The sequence below is a fragment of the Daldinia vernicosa genome (assembly GCF_022497035.1).
Source record: "Daldinia vernicosa strain CBS 139.73 unplaced genomic scaffold F5Y00scaffold_5, whole genome shotgun sequence".
Lineage (NCBI taxonomy): Eukaryota > Fungi > Ascomycota > Sordariomycetes > Xylariales > Hypoxylaceae > Daldinia > Daldinia vernicosa.
The window spans coordinates 711,223-732,903 of record NW_025953921.1 but is presented as its reverse complement, the minus strand read 5'-3'; the positions used below and the strand labels follow the sequence as shown (position 1 = coordinate 732,903).

The window sequence follows — 21,681 nt, the reverse complement described above, 5'->3', positions numbered from 1 at the left end:
TTCATTTTGAGCCTTAGTGAATTATTCCGTTGCGGATATGAAAGTTGCTTCGCTGAACAACCGTCCCTCTTCGGTAATCTCTTGATCACCGATCTTGAGCTTTAGCACAGTAGGGATATTGTGGGGGAAGAACTGCACACAAAGTTAGAAATGAAACGCATTCTGAATGATTACCTCTATAAACTTACTTGGTAAATGTATGGCTTAGTTCCCGCCGCATTGGCGACGATTTTCTTGACGAAACCAGGAACTTCCGCCATGACGTCAATCCTGTCAACTCTCTCACCCATAGCGCATTCAATAACGGCTTCAACGGGTTTTCCGTCCTTTGTGGTACCGGACCAGGTAAACCTGATATCGGTGGGCTCGGGCCAGTCGTTCTCGGTGTCCTGCTTCGTCTTAAGATGTGTGGCGCCACATTTGGGTCCAGCAGTGATGATCTCCCCTTCCTTGGCAATTCCGCCGACGCCTACGACGGTCGTTCCATACGATGGTGGCGTGGTGAACTCCATCAGAATTGCGGAATATGTCGGTCCTTGATAATTGAGGAAATTCCACCGGGCTGCCAGATGGTGAGGCTTCATACCCTGTAAAGCATGGGAAAGGAACGCCTTCCCTTTGAAATCGATGGGTCCATTCTTCGTCATGATGCTCCCCTCAGCCGAACACCTTGGCCAGAACGCGTGTCGCATGGAGCCCCACGGGTGAGATAGGTCTGTACCGAACAAGGACTTGCCATTCTTGCCGACAACGAAGCCAGGCGCTACCTTTGTTATTTTAAGGTTGACAATGCACTGAGGATCGTTCATGGACTTGATTGTGTAAGAGTTCCCATCTTCGGATAGTTCTAGGGCGCAATCGGTGGCAAAAAAGCATGTTTTATCTTCACTGAACTCGGCGTGGCTCAAGGGCGAGGAGCTCCATAGGGGTTTCGTGCCGTCTGTGTAGAAGACCTTACAGTTGAACTGGCAAGTGGTGCGGATGCCACTTCAAGGAATGTCAGCTAGATCGAGAGGCAGCTGGGCGGTTGAAAACTCATACGCCACATTGCTATAAATGACTTGAGCAAAAGCTAAATGGCCACTCTCCGCCATGAAATAGAAAGTTTGGCTCTCGACACAGGTCGATTCCATAGCCTCCCATTTCATGTCATCTCTGGTTAATTCCGTATACGGCGTCGTTTTGGCATCTTCGGCGACTGATCTTATGGCCGAAGCGCCATAGATGGGCTCTTCCGTGCCCACGACATTAGCCAAACTAGGCAACCAGTTAGCTGAATACGCTAGGTATGGAAACTAGGGAAATTTGCTGCTGACGTTTGTTTTGCCCAGTTGAACATGATGTAGAAAGCGGGATAATCTGTCTAGGTGGTGATGATAGATAAATGGAAAAAAGAGATAATATAACGCTGACTAAGGGGGTAGGAAAAGAGGGAGAAAAGAGCGGTGATACTGGTGGTTCGTTAGGAAAGATATGTTCTTAATTAGTGTAGAGAGAGGACGGAAGTAGCTTGAGCTGTCGATATTTGGCGGGCTGGCGGGGTCCTCGAATAAAGTTTAGGTATCTCTGTACCTGAAACTCCACTATTTACAGGTACATATGGATGTACCTAGGTACACGGTACGGATCCGTAAACGAGCTGTTTTGAATTTTTGAATTAAAAGTTGAGGCGCTCTTAAAACTCAATTGTGGCTGATGTATAATTCTTGAACTTCCACCAACGAAATTGGAGCATGTTTTTTTGATCTAGAATATTAACGATCAACCCGCCCAGTCCCTCTTCGCATAACCCACGCCCGACAATTCCAAGATGTCGAAGGCACGCTCGGCTGCCACTGGCGCTGACCAGATGGTCAAGCTCATAGTGGGAGCTGGAAAAGCTGCTCCTAGTCCTCCAGTTGGTCCTGCGCTTGGAAGTAAAGGTGTTAAGTCGATGGATTTTTGCAAGGTAAAAACAAATTTAGTCGCTAATGTGATGCGCCGTAATTGATAACCATGCGCCTATAGGAATTCAATGCGCGAACGGCACACATTATACAAGGGACGCCTATGCCGACGCGAGTAACGGTACGAGCAGACAGATCATTCCATTTTGACGTTCGAACACCACAGACTTCGTGGCTCCTCAGGAATGCGGCGGACCTACCAGTTAGTAAGAAGGGGAAGAAAAAAGCTTCGAGCAAGCCGGGACACGAAATAGTAGGCACGGTTACTCTAAAACATATTTACGAAATTGCCAAGATAAAGCAAACCGAAGAACGGCTCTCCGGTCTTCCTCTAGAGGGTCTCTGCAGGGCTGTTATTTTCCAGGCCAAATCGATGGGTATCGCTGTTGTCGCATAAACGGAAGGCGGCCCCGATTTAGTCGCCTTTTGTAACATCATGCGTTAGAGCAGACGGGACGGGGTTGATTGTCGATTTCGGACCCTCTGTTATGCCTGTACAAATGAGATTTTGGCATGTATCACCAAAACTGCACGAAATGGACGGATCAAACGCAAAGTCCCTGATGTGTGCTTGCATGTGGTGCCCAATGCTGCGGAAACGTTGGAAATTGCCTCCCTGAATTTTGCGACGATCGGCGAGCCTTAGACACTTCGGCAGAAAGATAAGGCATTGCTGCAACCTCTCGACTACTCATATGTCGCTCCCCCCTCAGGAAATTTTGTAATAGTCTACCAGAATTGACAATCTATAAAAAGGGCTACATGGAAATTATATCGCTACTTGCTTATTAGGTGATAAGTAGTTAGAATTACCTACCTCTCTATACGTACGAGGGTAGTATTGGTGCTCCAAGACAGTTGTCAATGTGCTACCTACTTACCTAAGTTATAAAGCGATCTCGGTCTAGCTTACACAACTTGAAAGAGGCATCGATGAGGCGAAAAGTCCAGATCTTGAGGTTTAGAGAAATCTCATCGGATGGTGTACCAATTGAAGAAGTATTTATCTTAGTTATTTGATATATAAGTGTTGGTTAAAAGAATCCAAGCAATTATCAATCTGTACACCCTCGAGACACTTTATGGGCACAGTAGTTGCATAGCTTCCAAATACCTTCTAGAATGTCTAGAACTACGTGGGTCATGGAATAGCCTGGCCAGCCAAGCTCTACTTGTGAACAATAAGCTAACACAGGTACAAGGATACCACTAACTTTGCGCAACATGCCAAGTCGTACTGCGCATACTTAAATCCCGTATTCGTACGAACAAAAGCTTGATCTGAGGGGGTTTTTTCCTTTTTCTTTTTAATTGGTTACTTAGACCTCATCGAATTTCGGGTTATGCTGAACGGTCAATGCCGAACACGCTATGGTTCCTCAGGAGAAACAACGATCTAAAGTAAACCGCGTTGCCGGTTCGTGGAACCTGTGATAGTCATACCCCATCAAGGTGCTGCTCGGACAGATGTCTCAAACGGATTCGTCTCCAAATTTTGACATTCTGATAGGTCATATACAATAAGAGTATTGGTCGGGACCCAAAGCTATGGGTATTACCGTTTGAGCAATTGGCGGGCGTTTCGTTGGAAGAGAGAAATCTTGGCCCTGATAATGCATGGCAGATCACAGTCCCGCCGCGGACGGGATCCTGCAAGCTAATCAATTCCAGGCACACCTATAGCTTTATATCGGTGTTATTGGGTACATATATATAATGCAAGGTCGATGTTACTGAAAAAGTCTAGGACAACCCTGGCAGACTGGTCGACCTGGTACGCGAGCACCGCATTTATTCGTGTAGTGTATAATGGGTGTAATGTGTGTAGTAGGAAGAAGTTATTTTGTGATTACGCTATGGATCGGATTTGAGTCATGAACTATTATTAGACCGCTTAGATCGCTTAATTACGAAAAAGCTATCAAGTAACTAACTAACCGGGCAGGGATTTATGCATGATTGAAGAGCGGAGAGAGAGAGTCGAGAACGTTGAATAGATTTTTGATTTTTTTTTCCTGTTGGCCATTTTGAGATGTCCTGGCGATTATAGGAGCGTTTGTAATTTGTCAGCCTACTTCCCGACCTATTATATTCCTAAATCTCTCTACGACATCTAGACGCAAACGGATGGAAACCTTTTTGGTCCCCACCCAACAGGGATTCATCGGTGACCCACATGTTCCACTCTCAGGCCTCTAGTGACTCTTCAATACACTAGGTTTCTTTCTACCAACCCGGAACTGCGTCTGGTGCACTCCGGGTAAAGCGCCGAGGTAAGAGAGCCCAAAAGTACTTGAAGCAAAGTACTTGAAAGTACTGTACCAGGTTTGCTTCAAACTCGTTGCCAAATAGCCGGATCGGTATATGCAATTCGAGCCGTAAAATCCTCAAAACTTCCGTAGCTCAACCCGGTTGAGACGGCTGTCTATTCTGCGCATGTACAGTACACATTACATATGTATTGACGGGATCCGTACCTAATGATTTATTTCACATTTGGTTAACTTTGGTCATTTTGTCACTTTGATCACTCCAAGTCGCACAAAGTCCTATCACGTTCCCATATCTTAGATTCTTAGGTAAAAATTGGATCAAAAGTTCGTTCTTGCCGAGCAAGTGGGCAGGCAAGTGGGCAGCAGCGGAGAGCGGAGAGCAACTACCTCCTTCTACATACCCTTACTACTTGCAACTACGTACTTTACTATGTAGAAATTGCCCCACCATGATGGACATAAGTCAGTTCTCCCACAAGTTTTGAGAGAGATCTTTTAGACCTTTTACAAGGTCTGGCACATCATATCATCATCACTTAGCTTTTTTTCTTCCTTTTTTCTTTTTACTTTTCTTCATTTGATCTGCTCGCTCTCTTCCCTATTTATTCGCATTACCTTTTTGGGGGCCATCCCTCGGCCCAGCTTGCTACTAGCTCTTTTTATATCTTAGCATTTGGGATCCTATTGTTATCTAGCCTCTCGGTATTTCGATTGCCATGACAACCCCGAACGATGCTGATGATCTCCGCCCACTGGAGCAGTCGCAAGGTAATCACGATATTTTCTCTTTATAAACCGGCCAATAGACGTTCTCTACCATGTCTTACCTTCAGAATCAAGTTTCAATAGCTCAATAGCTCAATAGCTCAATAGCTCAATAGCTAACTATGTATATTTCCAACTTACTAGACAGCTCCAACGATGTATCCGAACGTACCGATGCCATCGTAAAGCCCTCAGAGCGCGCATCGGTACGCTTCTCATCGATAGTTGACGAAATCGATCCTCCAGTCTCGTCCTTCGGTGGTCCGGAAGCCCGAAGGGAGAGTTCTGCTACTCCTGATATAATACGAGCTCTGACCAATTCTATCCATGGCGCCCAGCTTCAAGAGCAGCGATTGATGAATTATTCGTTTGATCCAGTCTCCCTTCCGCCTTCTAGGGTACGCTATTTACCATTTGCTCTCAATTTATTTTCATATGAAATTCGTTCGCCCCAACAATGATTGCAAAATTCGGATGAAATTCTCCTTTATTCACCGCTGCGCCTCATTTCCCGTCCCAGACTAAAGCAAGGACTGGCGCCTTAGTATACGTGTGGTCCCGATAGCAATTATACGGTTTTATTAGATCTGGCTCTATGGGGTCCTCTTATAACTAACAGTATGCCTTCATTTAGGTTGCGTCTAACGAGACTACTCCTGGCGCAACTCCGCAGCATAGCCATAGCCCCATGGGCCATCCGTCGCCCCGATTGAGCCCTAAAGCTCCCGAGTTGGTATCACCACCACTTACGCCCGCTGGGACTTCCGCAGCGGAATCTTCTACGCGGAACTCGAAGTCCGTTCGAATTGCCAGTTCTGATGGCGGGTACGATTCCCAGGCGATAACACCACAAGCATCGGGACAAGATTCGAGACCAGTTTCGCCTCGAATGGGCCTACCGCACCGACCTGCCTCCACCGACAACATATCTCAACGATCGACTGCTGTAGACGAGCACGATGGCGGTATCCGCTCGCATCGAAAGGGGATTTTTAGCATCGGGCCCGGAGGCCAATCTCTACCTGTGTCTAGGGAATCGAGTCCCTCGAGAAATGCCGCATCTCAGTATTATTCGCGACCCTTTACTCCTCAAGGGGATATCAATGATCCGTATGCTGCAAGTAAACGACCGGTGCAGAACAAAGCAGGTGGCAGCATTGACCAGCGATTTGTCTTCTCTAGGAAGAAGAAACTTGGCTCCCCCTCTTCTTCATCAACAAACCTGACGAGGACAGATAAGCAAGAAAAAAGACACTCGGGACTTTTCTCAAATAAGAATAAGTCGGCTGATCTTCACCCGACAGGATCTGGCTCAACAACACATAGTGCACACGGATCTTCTATGTCTGATCTCAAGCGGTTTTTTAAAGTGGGCGTCAATCACAAGCCCAAGAAGCCCGCATCACCATCTCCTTTGGGGTCTAAGCCAGCTTACCAGGTCCCATTCGCCGATGATCACGGCCTCTCGTCCAAGTATGGGAAGCTGGGCCGAGTGCTTGGATCTGGCGCTGGAGGCTCTGTGAAACTTATGAAGAGAACAGAAGACAATACAGTATTTGCGGTGAAAGAATTCCGTCCTCGGCATTCGTATGAGACTGAAAAGGAATATGTGAAGAAATTGACGGCTGAATTCTGTATCGGATCTGCTTTACATCATGGCAACATTATTGAGACGCTCGACATTGTCCAAGAGAAGGGAAAATGGTACGAAGTCATGGAATACGCCCCATACGATCTTTTTGCCATTGTTATGACCGGGAAGATGTCTAAGGCGGAGATAACATGCTGTTTTCTACAAATACTAAGTGGGGTAACTTATCTTCACAGTTCCGGTCTCGCCCATCGGGATTTGAAATTGGATAATGTTGTCGTTAGCCAGCACGGTATCATGAAAATCATTGATTTTGGTAGTGCTCATGTTTTCAGGTATCCTTTTGAGACGGAAATCGTCCTTGCTTCTGGTAAGTCAGATGCCGCCATGCAGTTAATTAATCTTGTGGATCTCTAACAAGTCGCCAGGTGTTGTTGGATCAGATCCCTACCTTGCTCCAGAAGTTTATGATGAGCGCAAGTATGACCCTCAGGCGGTGGATATCTGGTCCCTTGCGATCATCTTCTGCTGCATGTCACTTAGAAGATTCCCCTGGAAGGTCCCGCGCTTGTCGGATAATTCGTATAAGCTTTTCGCAGCAGATCCGTCTCCCGGTCACGATCCCAAGAAGCTAATCCATCCTTCGAGATCCACAAACGACCTCGCAAATATCCCACAACGTGACATTTTTGTGGAAGACGATACGAGGCAGCAAAGCCCTAAGGCGAGCGAGCCCTCTACCCCTAGTAGTAATGGTACTGGCACCCAGGAAAAGAAAGAGGTCATTAAGGGTCCGTGGCGTCTGTTGAGGCTACTTCCTAGGGAGAGTAGACATATCATTGGGAGGATGTTGACGATCGATCCCAAAAAACGCGCTCAAATGCCTGAGATACTTGATGAACCTTGGGTTTCAGACACGGTTATCTGCAGGCAGGTTGACCACGGACAAGTCATCCATGCGGACGATCATACACATGTCCTTGAGCCGCCGGCACCACCAAGTAAGTAGAAACGCCGGGTGGTGTTTTGGCGGACTGTTAAGCGGACTATTAAGCGCATATTGCGATATTTTTAGGCGTAGGAGGGAACAGTAAGTTCCCAAAAGCGGCGTTTACGGGGTCATATAGCTTCGGGGTCATCAACGGCAAAGCGGGAGGGTGCAAACCATTCAGGTTCATAGCGGTATAGAACTTAGAGTATATGCTATCGCGTATAGAGGTTTGGGTAGATAAGATTCTTGTCCATTTTATTTATGAAGATGCCGTTGGCGGACCGCGGCATAGCTTAGGTACTAATAGATGCGAATTCAATTCAATTCTTACCGGAACGCTTTTAACTGTTCGGTATTTACATACTGTTACACAGCCTTATCTTAATGTCTTAGGTAAACAGGCACATTTTGCAGAAATAAGTTACACTTAGCTACCATTTACATTACTATAATATAACTAGCATGATGAATCCATACGAAACTGACCCTGACAAAATACCTGCAAATGATCTGTACGCGGATGTACCTTTATACGGCAGATACTTCCCCCGCCCCACTGACTTCGAACCCGATGCGAAGCATATTAACAGCACAACTCCAGAGTCCCTCAAGTACTGGTCCTCTGTGCTTGCACAATGCACGGAACTCAACAGGATTTATGAAAACGATGAAGGAGGGCGCGATGTCTTTGCGCTTGGAAGCGTAATCATCAAGTCGAGTCACTTGAAAGTAACTCCCGAGGGCCGGCGATCTTACCGCGACTACTCATACGCCGATGCAAACGAAGTGGAAGCTATTCGCCTTGCAGGAAAGGTGCTAGATGACATCAAAGTTCCCCAGGTTTATTTCGCTGCTAAGGTATATTCGACTTCGCTCTTTAATTACGTACTCAATCAATTTGTCCCTAATGTTTTTGTCGACAGATCGACGGACGGGATATATTTATACAAGAAAGAATTCCCGGTGTCGGCTTAAACATAGCCTGGCAGTACATTTCACAGTCTCAGAAAGCTTCCTTCAAAGAACAAGCACGGCAAATGCTACAGAAGCTGCGCACGGTTACTCCTCCAAGTAAGATCAGTTGCCGATCCTACATCATTCCGGATCCAGACCCCGTACATCATCGCGGTATACAACAAGTCGAGGAAGACATCATTCTTGCGGATAACAAGGAAGACCCCGATCTTAGCTTTATGCATAATGATGTTTCGCGGTCAAACTGCATCGTCGATAACGACAAGATAGTTGGGCTCGTCGACTGGGAGATGGCTGGTTTTTTCGGCTGGAAAACTGCAGCAAGTATTCACGTTCGAATTCGATCTCCGAAGCGTGAGAATTACGCTTCGCAGAATCTGCCTAAGGAATTACTGGATGACATCCTTTTCTGGAATGATTTATATGATGTGGAATAATTGTGCTTAAGAAATTGAAGAGCCCATTTTCTCTTTAACTCATCTTAAAGAAATTAAATCGAACTAGATTCTTTAATTCGTGATAGTTCCCGTAACAAAATAAAGTCCAAGTACCTGTGAGGTCGTCCGAATTAAGCAGTGGGGGATCTGGTCTGAGGTCACTTGAGATAGTGTAAATCGGGATGATGTACGCAAGGATTCGGCTGGCCCCGGATAGGCGGGTTCTAGGCCAAAGGTAGCCCCGGCGTTCGGAAAAACCGAGGAATAAAAAGTTTGGGTCTATCGGCCACTTGAAGCTTCCAAAGCTTTCTAAAGATCCATCCACCACTTTGCGATAGCTTCAAATTTAGATCTTCCAGCTCCCAATTCGTTGCAGTTCGTCGAAAAAAAAAATTCTCTACCCTTTCGAATTCACGAACTTCTCTCTGTATATACTTCGCAATGGTATGCTCGATTTCTAAATTATTGCATCATTCTATGCTATGACGTGCGCTTTGCAATCTCGCACCCTACGCTCGTCTTAATTTTTTCGCTCCGTTCATTTGCTCTACGAGACTTAACTGACATGTAAGCACCACAGGCTACCGCTATCCGATCGGTCAAGTCCCTTGTCCCTCTCCTGGACCGTGTGCTGGTCCAGCGAATCAAGGCCGAAGCTAAGACCGCCAGCGGCATCTTCCTGCCCGAGTCCAGCGTGAAGGAGCTCAACGAAGGCAGAGTTTTAGCTGTCGGGCCCGGCGCGCTGAACAAGGACGGCCAACGTTTGGCTATGGGTGTGCAGACGGGAGACCGGGTGTTGATTCCTCAGGTAAGTTAGGACAGTCTATGGGCTCAAGTCGATAAGAGAATTCTTGCGCCCCCCTCTACATATCTACAGAATTTTAGCTAACACGTATATCCAGTACGGCGGTTCCCCCGTCAAGGTCGGCGAGGAGGAATTCCACCTCTTCCGCGACAGCGAGTAAGTTTCAGCATATGCAGTCATCCTCGAAGGGCGACGCCCCAATACTGACAATTCTTGCTAGGATTCTGGCCAAGATCAACGAGTAATTATAACGATACCCACGATTGATGACACCGATGTACCATAGTATGTATGTACAACAGGAGGCAAAAAAAGAATTTAAAAAGAGCTCGGGTCTGGTCAAGCTTTGCATAGCGCAACGTGATTTGGCGGCCGGTTGGGAAAGGCGTCTTCGCGGACCGTAGGGTAGTGCCTAGTCTAAGAGGCTCGACTTTTGCGGTTTTGAGGTGCAGTTAATCTCCACTCTTCCCTCCAAAATATGTTCTTTAAGAACTAGCGACTACTTACCTATTCATGAAATGATATGGAAGGCAATTGCAAGTGTTCCCCCGAGTACCAGCTATTCGATGTGATTAGTCTAGCTCTTTACCTGTGACTGAAATAAGCACCGAGAAGCAATGGGATTACTTGCCCCTGAGCGGGAGGTTGCTGTTCAAGAGTCTATCTGACCTGTAGAAACTCCATTGAAGTACTTTCTAGTATACATATGTGCTTGTCACGGCACTATTATAATTATGAGATTTGTTGGGGCAGTTTAAGGGGTTTTAACGAGTCTGAAATGAGAGTTCACAGATAACAGGGAGTAGCCACATAGTCGAAATGGCAGTAATTTGGATTCTTGAAAATAAACACCAAATTTGGTGTTCTCATCTTTGACATGACAAATACCTTTCAAAGCCAGAGCTCACGCAATCTCAAATTTCAAAGTATAAATGAGGTGATTAATACTTAACTATTTAATCTACATCTACCCAATCATCAAACTACGATCCCTCGTTAATACAAGCCGAACCATGGCAATTCTTAGACGTCTAAATTGCACAGAGATGAGTAGGACAGTCGGATGACTGACTAATATAGAGCCAATCTCGTAATTTATCTTGAAAGGGGCAGCCAATCGATGAGTACCTTAGGTTAAGTACCTAACTCATCAGCCAAGCAGAAAGCAAAGCGCCTCGGAGAAGCCCGCATGCAAACGCCAGGGGCTTATACGTTCGGGTGCATTTTCGGCACGTTTCGTTTCTTTCCACCATTGAAAATTCCCACGAGAGGGACTAAAGGGCTGGGACGAAGACGTTTCAGCTTCATTCGGTGCGCCCCGGGTGATTGGTCGCTGTATGCCCCAAGGTACCTAATATATATTAATGCAGCCAGCCTCCCGCCCCTTGCATCGAAGCTGCACCTCGTCTTATTCAACTAATTCCCCGGATTTCCAACAACGTCATCTCACGTGGTACCGTTGTACTCTTCTATCTGAGACCAAGGAATCAGGGTCCATGGTAGCTTGGGTCTGTCTACCCCTGAGAAAATCTTGGATACTTGCAAACACCCACTCTAGCGCTCCTATTCGTCGTTGGATGCGAAGCGCCTTTGGGAGCGGAAGAAGCTTGGCTGGCTGGGTGTGTAGCTGAAAGGGAATTATCCTCGAATCATGCTTTTTAAGGAAGGTATACATAGTAGTTGCTTAGATATGGTTTGACATGTCATATGTATTGTAAAATTTCCTTCGGTGTATGGGTTAATTTATAGGCAATTTAGAATTTTCCCCTCAGGTTGTTTGCTTTCCAAGATAGGGAGACATCTATCTCGTCTCCTACTTCCGTCTAGCGCTGGGTATCTACTTATATATGAGTAGGAATACTCATTTTTTTTCTATCGATGACTTGTTCGCTCTATTCGCTCATTCTTCGATTCTTGCCGATATGTTCATTCTCTGATCCAAATATACTTCAAGTCCAAAGGGGCATTATATACACTCGTTTTCTTAGCTGAGCTAGTCCATTTCTCTTTCATTCGCCTGGAGCTTGAGTATCGCCTTCTTTTATTTAAGAAAAGAAAGAAGGAAAAAGACCCTTCGGTTATCGTTGATTTATTCTTCAAGATGAAGTATTCCCCTTTTTTTCTTGTGGCTATAGCTACTGCTCTCCTTACGGTAGCAGACGCGCACACCATATTCACGACGCTTTTTATCAACAATGTCTCTCAAGGGGACGGAACGTGTGTCAGGATGAGCATGGATCCCCAACACTGCACCTCTCCCATAGCTGGCTTAGACAGCGATGATATGGCCTGCGGTAGGTTATCAACCTCCTACGTAACCATAACGGCCGACTAACTGTTGATTAGGTGTTGATGGCGAGAAACCTGTTGCTTTCACCTGCCCCGCACCGGCCGGTGGGAAACTTACCTTCGAGTGGCGCACATGGGCCGATGCTGAGCAACCCGGATCTATAGATAAATCACACAAGGTATGTTGCATCTAGAATGACCGATGACGTTGGACCATACTTACTTTGAGAACTTAGGGGCCTTGTGCCGTATATGCTAAACAGGTGAAAGACATAGCAACAGACTCAGCTGCGGGCCCTGGATGGATAAAACTTGTAAGCGTTCTCTTTAAATCTGCCATGCACTGCCGCGGAGTTGTTATAACTGCCCGTCTTCACGTTTTTATGAGGTCTAGAGCTCAAAATTACTCCATTATCTTTGGATATGGATCTCTGCTAACCCTGTACGCAGTGGGAAGAAGGCTATGATGAGTCGAGCGGCAAGTGGTGCACGGAGAAGCTGATCGATAACAACGGCTTAATGTCCGTTGATATTCCAGAGTCACTTCCTGGTGGTTCGTGGCTCTTCAGGCCCGAACTCCTAGCTCTTCACCAGGCGGATAAGGGCGATCCGCAATTCTACACAGGGTGCGCGCAGGTTTTCATCGACAGCGGAAACACGGCAGCACTTGACGTGCCCAAAGAGTACAGTGTTAGTATACCGGGCTACGTCCAGGTCGGCGAGCCTGCGGTATCTTTCAACATCTACCAGCCGCAATTCCCGTATCCGATGCCTGGACCAAAGGTCTACAAGCCCGCAAAACCCAAAGGCATGGCGGCTTTTACCTCGACCTCAACCTCGTCCAAGGCACTGAAGCAGACCGAGGGCAATATCCCCGCGAACTACCTCATCAAGAACGCAAATTGGGTTGGAGTGGAAGTATCCTCCTACTCAACCGAGGACGGATGCTGGAAGGCATCTGAGGAATGTTGGAACCAGGCTAAGGGTTGCTACGACTCGGCACCGCCGACGGGGAGCGCCAACTGCCGAGTCTGGGAGAGCAAGTGTGACGGCATCAGCGATGCTTGCAGTGCTGGCGACTTCGACGGCCCTCCGAATAAAGGCCAGAAGCTCCAAAACGAGGATCCGACACCCCCGGAGAAAATTCCTGGAGCCGCAGATGGTAGTGGCTCTAGAAAAATGAGGGCACGCCGTGCTAGAGCACTGGTTTCGGCGCTCTCTTGAAATAGGGGATTTATCATACTAATACCTATAGTACTTCTACAGTTGAGAACCCCTGGCTGGGTTTGACGACATTACGTTGAAGTTTGCGGGATATATGTAAGTATCTATGGACTAGGAAAATGATTACACTCTGGTTGCGTCTGTTGCAACATGTACCTGAACGGCGCAAACTCGTCTCAGGTGATTGCGCCATATATAATATATATATATTTCTTACCATTATAGGTACCTAAGGCAGGTAGTAACCCCGGTTTCCCCGTATTTCAAAGTATTTCTAGAATAGTCTTTTATGGTTATTGTTACATTGTCAGTACTATGTATGGGCTTTGTAAAGAAGGCGTCATTAATAAGACGGCTGTCGGTCTGTGCTAGATTGTGATGGTGGCGTTGTACTAGGCAAGTCAAGTAGCTCTGGTTGACTATGTGATGTATAAGTTGATTTAGTTAGAGCTTTAGAGAAACTAAGATTGTGCGGATTGTTATTGACATGATGTCGTACGTTTTGGTAAAATATAATACAGGTTAAAAAAAAAAAAGGAGATATGTAGTGTGTAAACTCGGTGGAGTAGGAAAGTGTTAGGTTAGGAGGTACATAACGTAACTAATACCTAACAAATACCTAACAAATGCCTCGTATGGTAACAACTAAAACAACCTCTAACGGGGCCCTTCGGCAGTCGGAAGCAAACAAACATCGCAGTTGATTAATAAAGCCTCCGAGCCGGGTGGATCTCATCATCCCGCTGTCAAATGACGAAGTTCGGAATAGAATAATGATGATGACAAAACAAATGGTCTAAACTAAGGGTCAAATGCCGTAACAGCGCCTTCTTCACCGTCACTTGTAGATAACCATGTCTAAGTTGCTAAGCTAATACTAATATCCAAGCCTTATATTGTCCAAGCCCTGTCCTAATCAAACTTTGATTTCTTTATAAAATGCTACCCTGCTCAAGCGCTAGTCGGTAGACAAGTCTTTCTCATTTAATTATTTTTTATACATAGTACCATTTCACCATTGGATCCAAAAGTAGTCCCAGGTACACCATCCCCAAAAATAGAAATAGACAAAAAAGGGCCTAAATTAGCCATTTCCACTCTTTTTTTTTCGCTTCGGGTCTCGACCGTTAATGACCTGACAAGAAGCTCATCAAAAAAGGGAAAGGAAGAAGAAAAAAAAAAAAAAAAAAAAAACAGGTGGTTAGACTAGACTTGTCGCAAAAGAAAAAAAAAGATTTTATTTATTTGGGAAGTGTTACTTGGAGAAAGAAAGAAACAATTGGTTGAATAGCGACGATATTGACGAATCATTTATATATCCCACTCAGCACAAAACGCACAAGCACAAAAACGCAGCCATGACGGTTCCTATCCATCACATCATCGAGACCCCTCCGCGGGCACCGTCCCCTGTCCACGGATTCGGAACCCTTGCTGTCCATGCCGGTGCCCCCCACGATCCTACAACCGGCGCCGTCATCGAGCCCATCTCTCTATCCACTACTTTCGCCCAGACTGCTGTCGGAAAGCCCGTCGGCTTATACGAGTATTCGCGCAGCTCCAATCCCAACCGCGATAACTTCGAGCAAGCCGTCGCCGCCTTGGAGCATGCCAAATACGCACTCGCCTTCAGCAGCGGAAGCGCTGCCACTGCTACCATTCTCCAGAGCTTGGCTCAGGGCTCCCACGTCATCAGCGTGAGCGACGTCTACGGCGGTACCCACCGCTATTTCACCCGAGTCGCTAAGGCTCATGGTGTTACTGTTACCTTTACCCCTCAGATCGAGGTGGACATTGCAGAGCACATCCGCGACAACACCAAATTAGTATGGATTGAGTCGCCTAGCAATCCTACCTTGCGCCTTGTAGATATCCGCGCCGTCGTCAACGCAGCCCACTCGCGAGGCGTCGCTGTTGTTGTTGACAATACCTTCCTTAGCCCCTACGTCCAGAATCCCCTCGACCATGGCGCCGACATCGTCGTCCACAGTGTCACCAAGTACATCAATGGACACAGCGACGTTGTTATGGGAATAGCCGCATTCAACTCGGATGAATTGCGTGAACGTATTTCCTTCCTACAGAATGCCGGCGGTGCTGTCCCGTCAGCCTTCGACTCCTGGCTTGCCCACCGAGGAGTTAAGACGCTGCACTTGCGAGTGAGGCAGTCAAGCGGCAACGCTACGGCTGTGGCGAGAGCCCTGGAGGCTAGCCCCCACGTCATTTCCGTAAATTACCCCGGTCTAGACTCTCACCCACACAGGCATATTGCTCTGAAACAGCACCGAGAGGGTATGGGCGGCGGTATGCTTTCGTTCCGTATCAAGGGAGGCCGGGCCGCGGCTGAGCGGTTCTGCCAGCTGACCAAGATCTTCACGCTGGCCGAGAGTTTAGGTGGCATCGAGAGTCTGGTCGAACTGCCGAGCGCAATGACGCACGCCGGCATCCCTCGAGAACAGCGAGAGGCTGTAGGCGTTTTTGACGACCTCGTGCGCGTGAGCTGCGGTATAGAGGAGCCGGAAGACCTGCTTCGTGATGTTCAGCAGGCGTTGGAGAAGGCGGTGTCCGAGACTGCTGCTTCGAGCAATGGGACCAATGGCGTTAACGGACATGAATCACAATAGACGCGGGCTAGAGAGCGGTAAATGAGTATCCAACCCACCATCGCCGAAATGACGGAAGCGTTATATCGAAACCGATATTATTATCTGTTTGGCGTTATGTTCGTATCCGGTCGGAGCGTATGGCGTGTTCCAGGCCCATAGGGGAGTCGACAGCACAGCCAATACATAGACAACTGCATTTTACGGTGGGATCAACAACGTGTTAGCGCCTTGGTGTGCGAAATAAATAGATCGTTTGAGTTTTTATGGACAACTAGCTAGAATAACGCGGGACAGTATAAACCAGACGTGTGAGGCGGGAGAGTATATGTCTAGCTTACGCAAATCTCATCTTGGTGTACACTTATAATGACCACTCATGACCACTCCTTATACTTGTGATACATACTAAAGTTATCTGTGCTGTGATTCCGCCATACTAATGGGAATATGCAGGTGCCAAACAGGTAGCCAGCGAGTAATTTAGAGCAAGCTGTACTGCAATATATTTAGGCCAGGAGAGATATGGGCGAAGCGATAAAACAATTAATTCTCTGAAGTGCTATTCTCTTGGGATCTTGGGATCTTAGCTGGCTAATAGAAGAACAGAAATAAACCCAAAGCTAAGAAGCTAAACCGAGAAATCGAGAGTAAACGATATCCCCTCCCAATTAGGGGCGCGATGGGAAGAGGATTAATGTAGACGACCTCGTATACTTACCGAGTACACCGCAAGATCAATATCACGCCCATACTATCACTGTGCTCTGCCGCCTCGTTAGGAACGATCTTCATTATCCTCCGTATTCGCGGCGCGGAGAACGGAACTCCTAAGATTTATTGGTCTTGGCAAGCACTGATGAATCGAAGAGTCTGCACATACCTATTGGTAAGTCGGCACATGTGACATCGATTTTTCTATGTACGGTCGAGTTGATATCTGCTTGCGTTCATCGTTGTCAGCGCGCATCTTCAACAACTAAATTTCCGATAGGACTGTGCAAGTTCGCTGGTTGAGGTTTTAGCACGGGAGGAGACTTAGTTAACGTCCCGGGTAATATAATACAAATTGAACAGAACAACGGAGTATGGTGGTGATACGTTAAGAGTGGCAGGAAAACAGGGCTCTGAGTTAGCTTAAGATAGGTATGCCAAATTTCGTCCTCTCCACTGTTCGTGGGAAAGATTTGGAATTGCTCTTCTGCCAGGGATGACGATGATGATTACCCGCTCCACTTGCGGCGGCGCAGCTCTAGTTAGGGCTGATCCGGTCGTTGTCAGGGGCTCCACGTTAGATATCTGACGGACCCCGATGATTAGAGGACGGGAATATCATCACGTTGACCTGGTGGGGGGGATGAAGGTCGCCGCGCCACGATGGTGTATTTGGAATTGCATTGATATTTGTTTGCAGTAGAGATATCGGGTCTTTGGCTTAGCTGTATAAGAACGGGCTAGTTCACCCCTTTCCCTCATGATGAACGACATAGCTTCACCAGCAAGTCTTCATCTTCAACTTCAATAATAAAATACCTAGTTGAATGTAAAAAATGGCCCCAAAAATTCTATCCAGCCTCCTCCTAGCGAGCCTCGCGGCCGCGGTCGTCTCGGCGCGCAACTGCAAGAACCTGACGATCCCGCTCTCGCTCTCCGCGCAGAATATGGACTTCACGCTTAAGGCGCCGGCCAACGATATCGAAGTCACCAACTTCGTCTTGAACTCCGGTCGGGCGGGTGCGAACTACGCTGACGAGATACTAAGCGAAAACAAGGTGAGCGTCGGCTCCATCTCTTCTTCAACAACATCACCTTTGCCTAGACACTACATAACATACAAGTTCCCTATGCAAGCGTCGGTGAAAGGAGTAGGTAACGTCCAACTAACCAGATACTCCCTACTAGTACCGAACCGTGACAGGCAACTACTCCATCGCCGCAACCTACTGCGAGCCCGACGCGGGCCCGGGCCGCACGCTGCAGATTCTCACTCGGTATGTATACCAATACGTGTAGAAAAACCCGTCCCTGAAACCTCCCTGTCCCTAGTAGCAAACTAACTAACACTTCGCAGTAAGCAACAAACCCCCTTTATTCTCGCCAAGCAAAATCCATCCCCTCGCCCCTTTCTCAGAGAGCCATACCGGATTCTTCTCCGGCAGACAAGAGCTACAAACCCAACCCAACCCAACCCAATCTATATACTAACATCCATCCCCCACCCCCAGACGGCGCCGCCTTCGACCGGACATACTGGGACTTCCCCTTCCACGCCTACAACTACAGCTACGCCAACGCCGCCCTAGCCCGGAACTACAGCGTATTCTTCTTCGACCGCCCTGGCATCGGCGAATCCACGCGCGGCGACCCCGTCGCCGCCATCCAGTCCAGCCTCGAGCTATCCGCCCTGCGCGCGCTGACCGCGAAGCTCCGCCGCGGCAGCGTCCGCGGCATCAGCGCGCGCTACGAGCGCGTCGTGCACGTCGGCCACAGCTACGGCTCCGCGCAGACCTACGCCCTGACAGCCGCGCACCCCGACGACGGCACGTCCGACGCCGTCGCCCTGACGGGCTTCAGCCAGGGGCTGGGGACGTACGTGGGGAACTTCCTGTTCGGGGGCAACTTCGTGCTGGCGGGAGCTGGCTACGGGCCCGGGTACATTACGTGCGGCGACGTCTCGGCCGTGCAGACTAATTTCTTCGCCCCGGACAACTTCGACCCGGACATCCTCCAAGCAACTTACGCGACGAGCGCGCCGACCGCCGTCGGTGAGCTGTTGACTATCGGTAGCCTGACGACTACGAATAATAGCTTTACTGGACCTGTTCTTGTTATTACGGGAGGTAAGATGAGCCCCTATTCACCGAGTCCGCTCAGCCATGACGGGTATAAATAACAAGCTAACTTTCTATTTTAGAGCGCGACGGTGCATTCTGCGGAGGCAACTGTTACGTGTCCGAGCCCAGCATCCCTGACCAGACGGGGAATTCCTTCACTAATACAACTTCTTTCGAGGCTTTTGTTGTTCCCGGTGCTGGCCACGGCCTAAACTTGGTAAGCATTCATTCTCTAGTTACTATGAAATGTCGCCGGATTGGTGCTAACTACCTATGAATAGGAGTATACCGCGCAGGCGACATACGCCAAAATCCTCGACTTTTTTGACAAGAGCGTTTAGAGTTAGATACATGTCGCCTTTAGTATCCTATGGAGGATTGTATTATCTATATAGAGTCATAGAGAAGCTCAATTAAGCAAAGATGCCACCACTTGATCTCCATTTTCCCCATCCGGTGATCCAGTGATTGCTTCCATGAGTCCAAACGTACAGGAAAGGCTTCGCAAACTAGAACAAAGAAAGTATCTTGAAGTTCATTGTTGAATGCCCTATTGCCGTTGTAATGATAATATCAGCCGCAAAACCTGCTTAGTTTGGACTCCTTTAGAAACCGCCATAAGTATCGATGATATTATCGAAAGATATCTACTCGTCGTCGATATCATCTTCATCGTCATCTGTGTTTTAAAATTAGCAAAATCCCAATGCCTACGATGCCTAATGGATTGGTGATCCTAATACGCACCTTCGGATGATAAAAGATCGCTGTACTCTTGCATATCCCGAACAGAAGGCCAATTGATGAACATTGAGCCAATCAATTCTCCCGAAGAACGTTCGACTATGAGATTTAAAGTTAGCCATTGTTTACTTTTTTAGTATGCCCGTAAGCAGTCTTATGGACACTCGAAGTATAAGGGATAATGAACATACAGTCGTTGCCTGTCCACTCCGTGACGAAATTCGGAGCCCTTGAAGTTTGGCTTCTATCTTTAAATTCTATCGAATACGCGGACATGGCAAGTATCTGTGTTAAGAAAGAGAGTCGTATGACGGATAAGTTGAATTTGAGTTTCGCCATCTGTCCGAAGAACAAAGCCCAGAGGTTGACCCTGTTGTCCGCAACCTGGTTTTGCGAATCGATAGAGAAGGTAACCTTGTGAAGAGAGATTATGCGTAAGCTTGACTTAAACCTCTTGTAAATGTCGAGAAGCAGGGTTGGCTCGATAGTTATCATCCCAATTTCAAGCTCCTCCAGATGCTCAAATGCAGGGGTCTGCGGTATCCGTGGTAGCTTTTCTTGCATCTTATTTACTTCGATCCCTTGGTGTTTTGAGCCGCTCGGGGACTCAGGCGTACGAATCAACCACTGAAGGAGGCCCTGGGTTTCGTCTTTAGCACAGCTCCGGAAATTCAATCTCAGATGTTCTAAAGATGTCGTTTTCGACAGGAATGTCACCAGAGTGAGGCCAAGATAGCTCTGGTAATTTCCCCCGTTGTTAATAACCAGGGTAGAAAATGACGCAGGGCCCAAATCTAGGAAGAGCGTCTTGAGGTCTTTGAGAAAGGGCGTAACCGTTGATTCAAGATAGCAAGGCACATTGAATGCTAGACTCGGGAGATGACAATTTCTAAGGATTACCTCCAGCTGAGTAGGAGCATGTGTCTCTTTAGCCTTGCCTAGGGCTCGGAGCATCGTTAAGAACACGTGGGAAATGTATTGCATACGTGATTCCACCAAGCTAGAGTCAAGATGGCGGCCGCCGAATCGTGGTTGATCAAGGGGGAAGTTTGTTTCGTGGAGGAATGTTGGGGCACCGTAAGCGTGCCAGGTATTATCTGCTCCATCGCGATAGCGGCCTGAAGAGTTGAAGTCGCGTAGTCCGACTGTTTTGAGGTTGGGTAGATTGCAAAGAGCTTCAGTGAGAAGTTGGAGGTCTCGACCTGTGGTGATTAAGGCCTGGTGGCTCATGTGTTCTTCCCGTACCTTATTATATCGTAGTGCTTGTTCAACATCGGAAAAGACCTGCATATGAACTGGCAGACTAGGTGATATAGGCGGACGCTCAACACTGATCATCAGATGAGACAGGCTAGGCGCGAGTCTGGACTTAGAGATGTCTACGAGTGCGCCAAGACTGAACTCGCTAATCATGAACTGCCTCTTTGTGAAGAACTCGTGGGTGAATGACTGGAGGAGAGACGCCTCCAGTCGCCGACAAACAAGGCGAAGATTTCCACAATCTGAAGTTGTAAGATAGGAAGTTATCTGAAGAAGCACTTCAAGAGGAATATCTAAGAAGGGACTCATATTGTCAACCTCCATAGTTTGAAACCTTTTGAAACCTACGGTCGTGACGTCGTAGTGTTGACAAATTGGGAAATTGAGAAATTGGGGGCGGGATGGATTAATGGTTGATGGTTGATACTGGTAATCGGCCAGGAGAGACGCGAGAGGGGTAGAACAATTGAACAAGAATGTAAGACGACTTGCTTGAATTGCTTGTCGGAATTGATATTTAGGAAAGACGGGAGGACGGGAAAGAATTTAGAAATGAAAGTGTTTTTGGGTTTTAAGTTGTTTGCACCTTCGTCACATTGAAGGTTCCAGCTGCCAGGCAGAATGGGGGTTGACATTGTACAATAGAGTTATCTAGGCAGCTAGGCACCTGCTAGGCAACTGCTAGGTTAGGTACTTGTTAGCAGGTACGGTAATCCGTAGCTTACTACATGAGCTGGAAAGGCAAGGCAGCACTGTACCTGCCGTACCTGCCGTACCTGCCTAAGTGCAGATGAGTGCAAATGGTCGTGATTGGTCCAAGTGTCTTGAAAGGGGAACGGCCGTATGCGATCCGTGCATAATATGCACTTAGCAGTTATTTTCCTCAAAAGCACAAATGACTTCGCCAACCACCTGCACTTTGCACGGATACATGACACATGTAA

At 47.5% G+C, this 21,681-nt stretch overlaps 8 protein-coding genes across 8 annotated transcripts; 6 read left to right on the top strand and 2 right to left on the bottom strand.

Moving 5' to 3' along the window:
* Positions 1-21: 21 nt before the first annotated feature.
* On the bottom strand, positions 22-1,339 carry F5Y00DRAFT_251080 (oxidative stress survival, Svf1-like protein; the record flags this gene model as incomplete). The annotated part of the gene is made up of 4 exons (XM_048009797.1): positions 22-132; positions 189-987; positions 1,042-1,257; positions 1,317-1,339. The coding sequence occupies 4 exons, from the start codon at positions 1,337-1,339 to the stop codon at positions 22-24; spliced, it is 1,149 nt and encodes a 382-aa protein (XP_047868884.1).
* On the top strand, positions 1,264-2,352 carry F5Y00DRAFT_157390 (ribosomal protein L11). Its single transcript, XM_048004640.1, has 2 exons — positions 1,264-1,948; positions 2,008-2,352. Exons 1-2 carry the CDS (start codon positions 1,811-1,813, stop codon positions 2,341-2,343), a joined length of 474 nt encoding a protein of 157 aa, XP_047868883.1. The 5' UTR covers positions 1,264-1,810; the 3' UTR covers positions 2,344-2,352.
* Positions 2,353-4,935: 2,583 nt separating this feature from the next.
* On the top strand, positions 4,936-7,584 carry F5Y00DRAFT_258209 (Pkinase-domain-containing protein; the record flags this gene model as incomplete). The annotated part of the gene is made up of 4 exons (XM_048010668.1): positions 4,936-4,987; positions 5,129-5,382; positions 5,619-6,945; positions 7,004-7,584. 4 exons carry the CDS (start codon positions 4,936-4,938, stop codon positions 7,582-7,584), a joined length of 2,214 nt encoding a protein of 737 aa, XP_047868882.1.
* A 222-nt stretch (positions 7,585-7,806) lies between these two features.
* Positions 7,807-9,250, top strand: F5Y00DRAFT_157075 (uncharacterized protein). Its single transcript, XM_048004639.1, has 2 exons — positions 7,807-8,424; positions 8,490-9,250. The coding sequence occupies exons 1-2, from the start codon at positions 8,029-8,031 to the stop codon at positions 8,976-8,978; spliced, it is 885 nt and encodes a 294-aa protein (XP_047868881.1). The 5' UTR covers positions 7,807-8,028; the 3' UTR covers positions 8,979-9,250.
* A 2,634-nt stretch (positions 9,251-11,884) lies between these two features.
* Positions 11,885-13,296, top strand: F5Y00DRAFT_258207 (glycoside hydrolase family 61 protein; the record flags this gene model as incomplete). The annotated part of the gene is made up of 4 exons (XM_048010667.1): positions 11,885-12,077; positions 12,130-12,251; positions 12,309-12,386; positions 12,523-13,296. The coding sequence occupies 4 exons, from the start codon at positions 11,885-11,887 to the stop codon at positions 13,294-13,296; spliced, it is 1,167 nt and encodes a 388-aa protein (XP_047868880.1).
* Positions 13,297-14,462: 1,166 nt separating this feature from the next.
* Positions 14,463-16,296, top strand: F5Y00DRAFT_226414 (Cys/Met metabolism PLP-dependent enzyme-domain-containing protein). The gene has a single exon (XM_048006342.1). The coding sequence runs from the start codon at positions 14,655-14,657 to the stop codon at positions 15,918-15,920; it is 1,266 nt and encodes a 421-aa protein (XP_047868879.1). The 5' UTR covers positions 14,463-14,654; the 3' UTR covers positions 15,921-16,296.
* Positions 16,297-17,449: 1,153 nt separating this feature from the next.
* On the top strand, positions 17,450-19,405 carry F5Y00DRAFT_272522 (alpha/beta-hydrolase; the record flags this gene model as incomplete). The annotated part of the gene is made up of 5 exons (XM_048012994.1): positions 17,450-17,671; positions 17,818-17,890; positions 17,975-18,739; positions 18,814-18,950; positions 19,015-19,405. The coding sequence occupies 5 exons, from the start codon at positions 17,450-17,452 to the stop codon at positions 19,072-19,074; spliced, it is 1,257 nt and encodes a 418-aa protein (XP_047868878.1). The 3' UTR covers positions 19,075-19,405.
* F5Y00DRAFT_156998 (uncharacterized protein) lies at positions 19,196-21,626 on the bottom strand. The gene is made up of 3 exons (XM_048004637.1): positions 19,669-21,626; positions 19,481-19,576; positions 19,196-19,412 (listed from the first exon to the last, which is right to left on the bottom strand). The coding sequence occupies exons 1-3, from the start codon at positions 21,059-21,061 to the stop codon at positions 19,381-19,383; spliced, it is 1,521 nt and encodes a 506-aa protein (XP_047868877.1). The 5' UTR covers positions 21,062-21,626; the 3' UTR covers positions 19,196-19,380.
* Positions 21,627-21,681: the final 55 nt, after the last annotated feature.

Excerpts from the sequence above, each read along its gene's own strand:
- F5Y00DRAFT_157390 (XM_048004640.1), top strand. The coding sequence starts at position 1,811 with ATGTCGAAGGCACGCTCGGCTGCCACTGGCGCTGACCAGATGGTCAAG. Across the intron at positions 1,949-2,007 it reads AGTCGATGGATTTTTGCAAG|GAATTCAATGCGCGAACGGC; the intron begins GTAAAAACAAAT and ends ATGCGCCTATAG.
- F5Y00DRAFT_157075 (XM_048004639.1), top strand. The coding sequence starts at position 8,029 with ATGATGAATCCATACGAAACTGACCCTGACAAAATACCTGCAAATGAT. Across the intron at positions 8,425-8,489 it reads AGGTTTATTTCGCTGCTAAG|ATCGACGGACGGGATATATT; the intron begins GTATATTCGACT and ends TTTTGTCGACAG.
- F5Y00DRAFT_226414 (XM_048006342.1), top strand. The coding sequence starts at position 14,655 with ATGACGGTTCCTATCCATCACATCATCGAGACCCCTCCGCGGGCACCG.
- F5Y00DRAFT_156998 (XM_048004637.1), bottom strand. The coding sequence starts at position 21,061 with ATGGAGGTTGACAATATGAGTCCCTTCTTAGATATTCCTCTTGAAGTG. Across the intron at positions 19,577-19,668 it reads GGAGTGGACAGGCAACGACT|TCGAACGTTCTTCGGGAGAA; the intron begins GTATGTTCATTA and ends TAAATCTCATAG. Across the intron at positions 19,413-19,480 it reads CGATCTTTTATCATCCGAAG|ATGACGATGAAGATGATATC; the intron begins GTGCGTATTAGG and ends TTTAAAACACAG.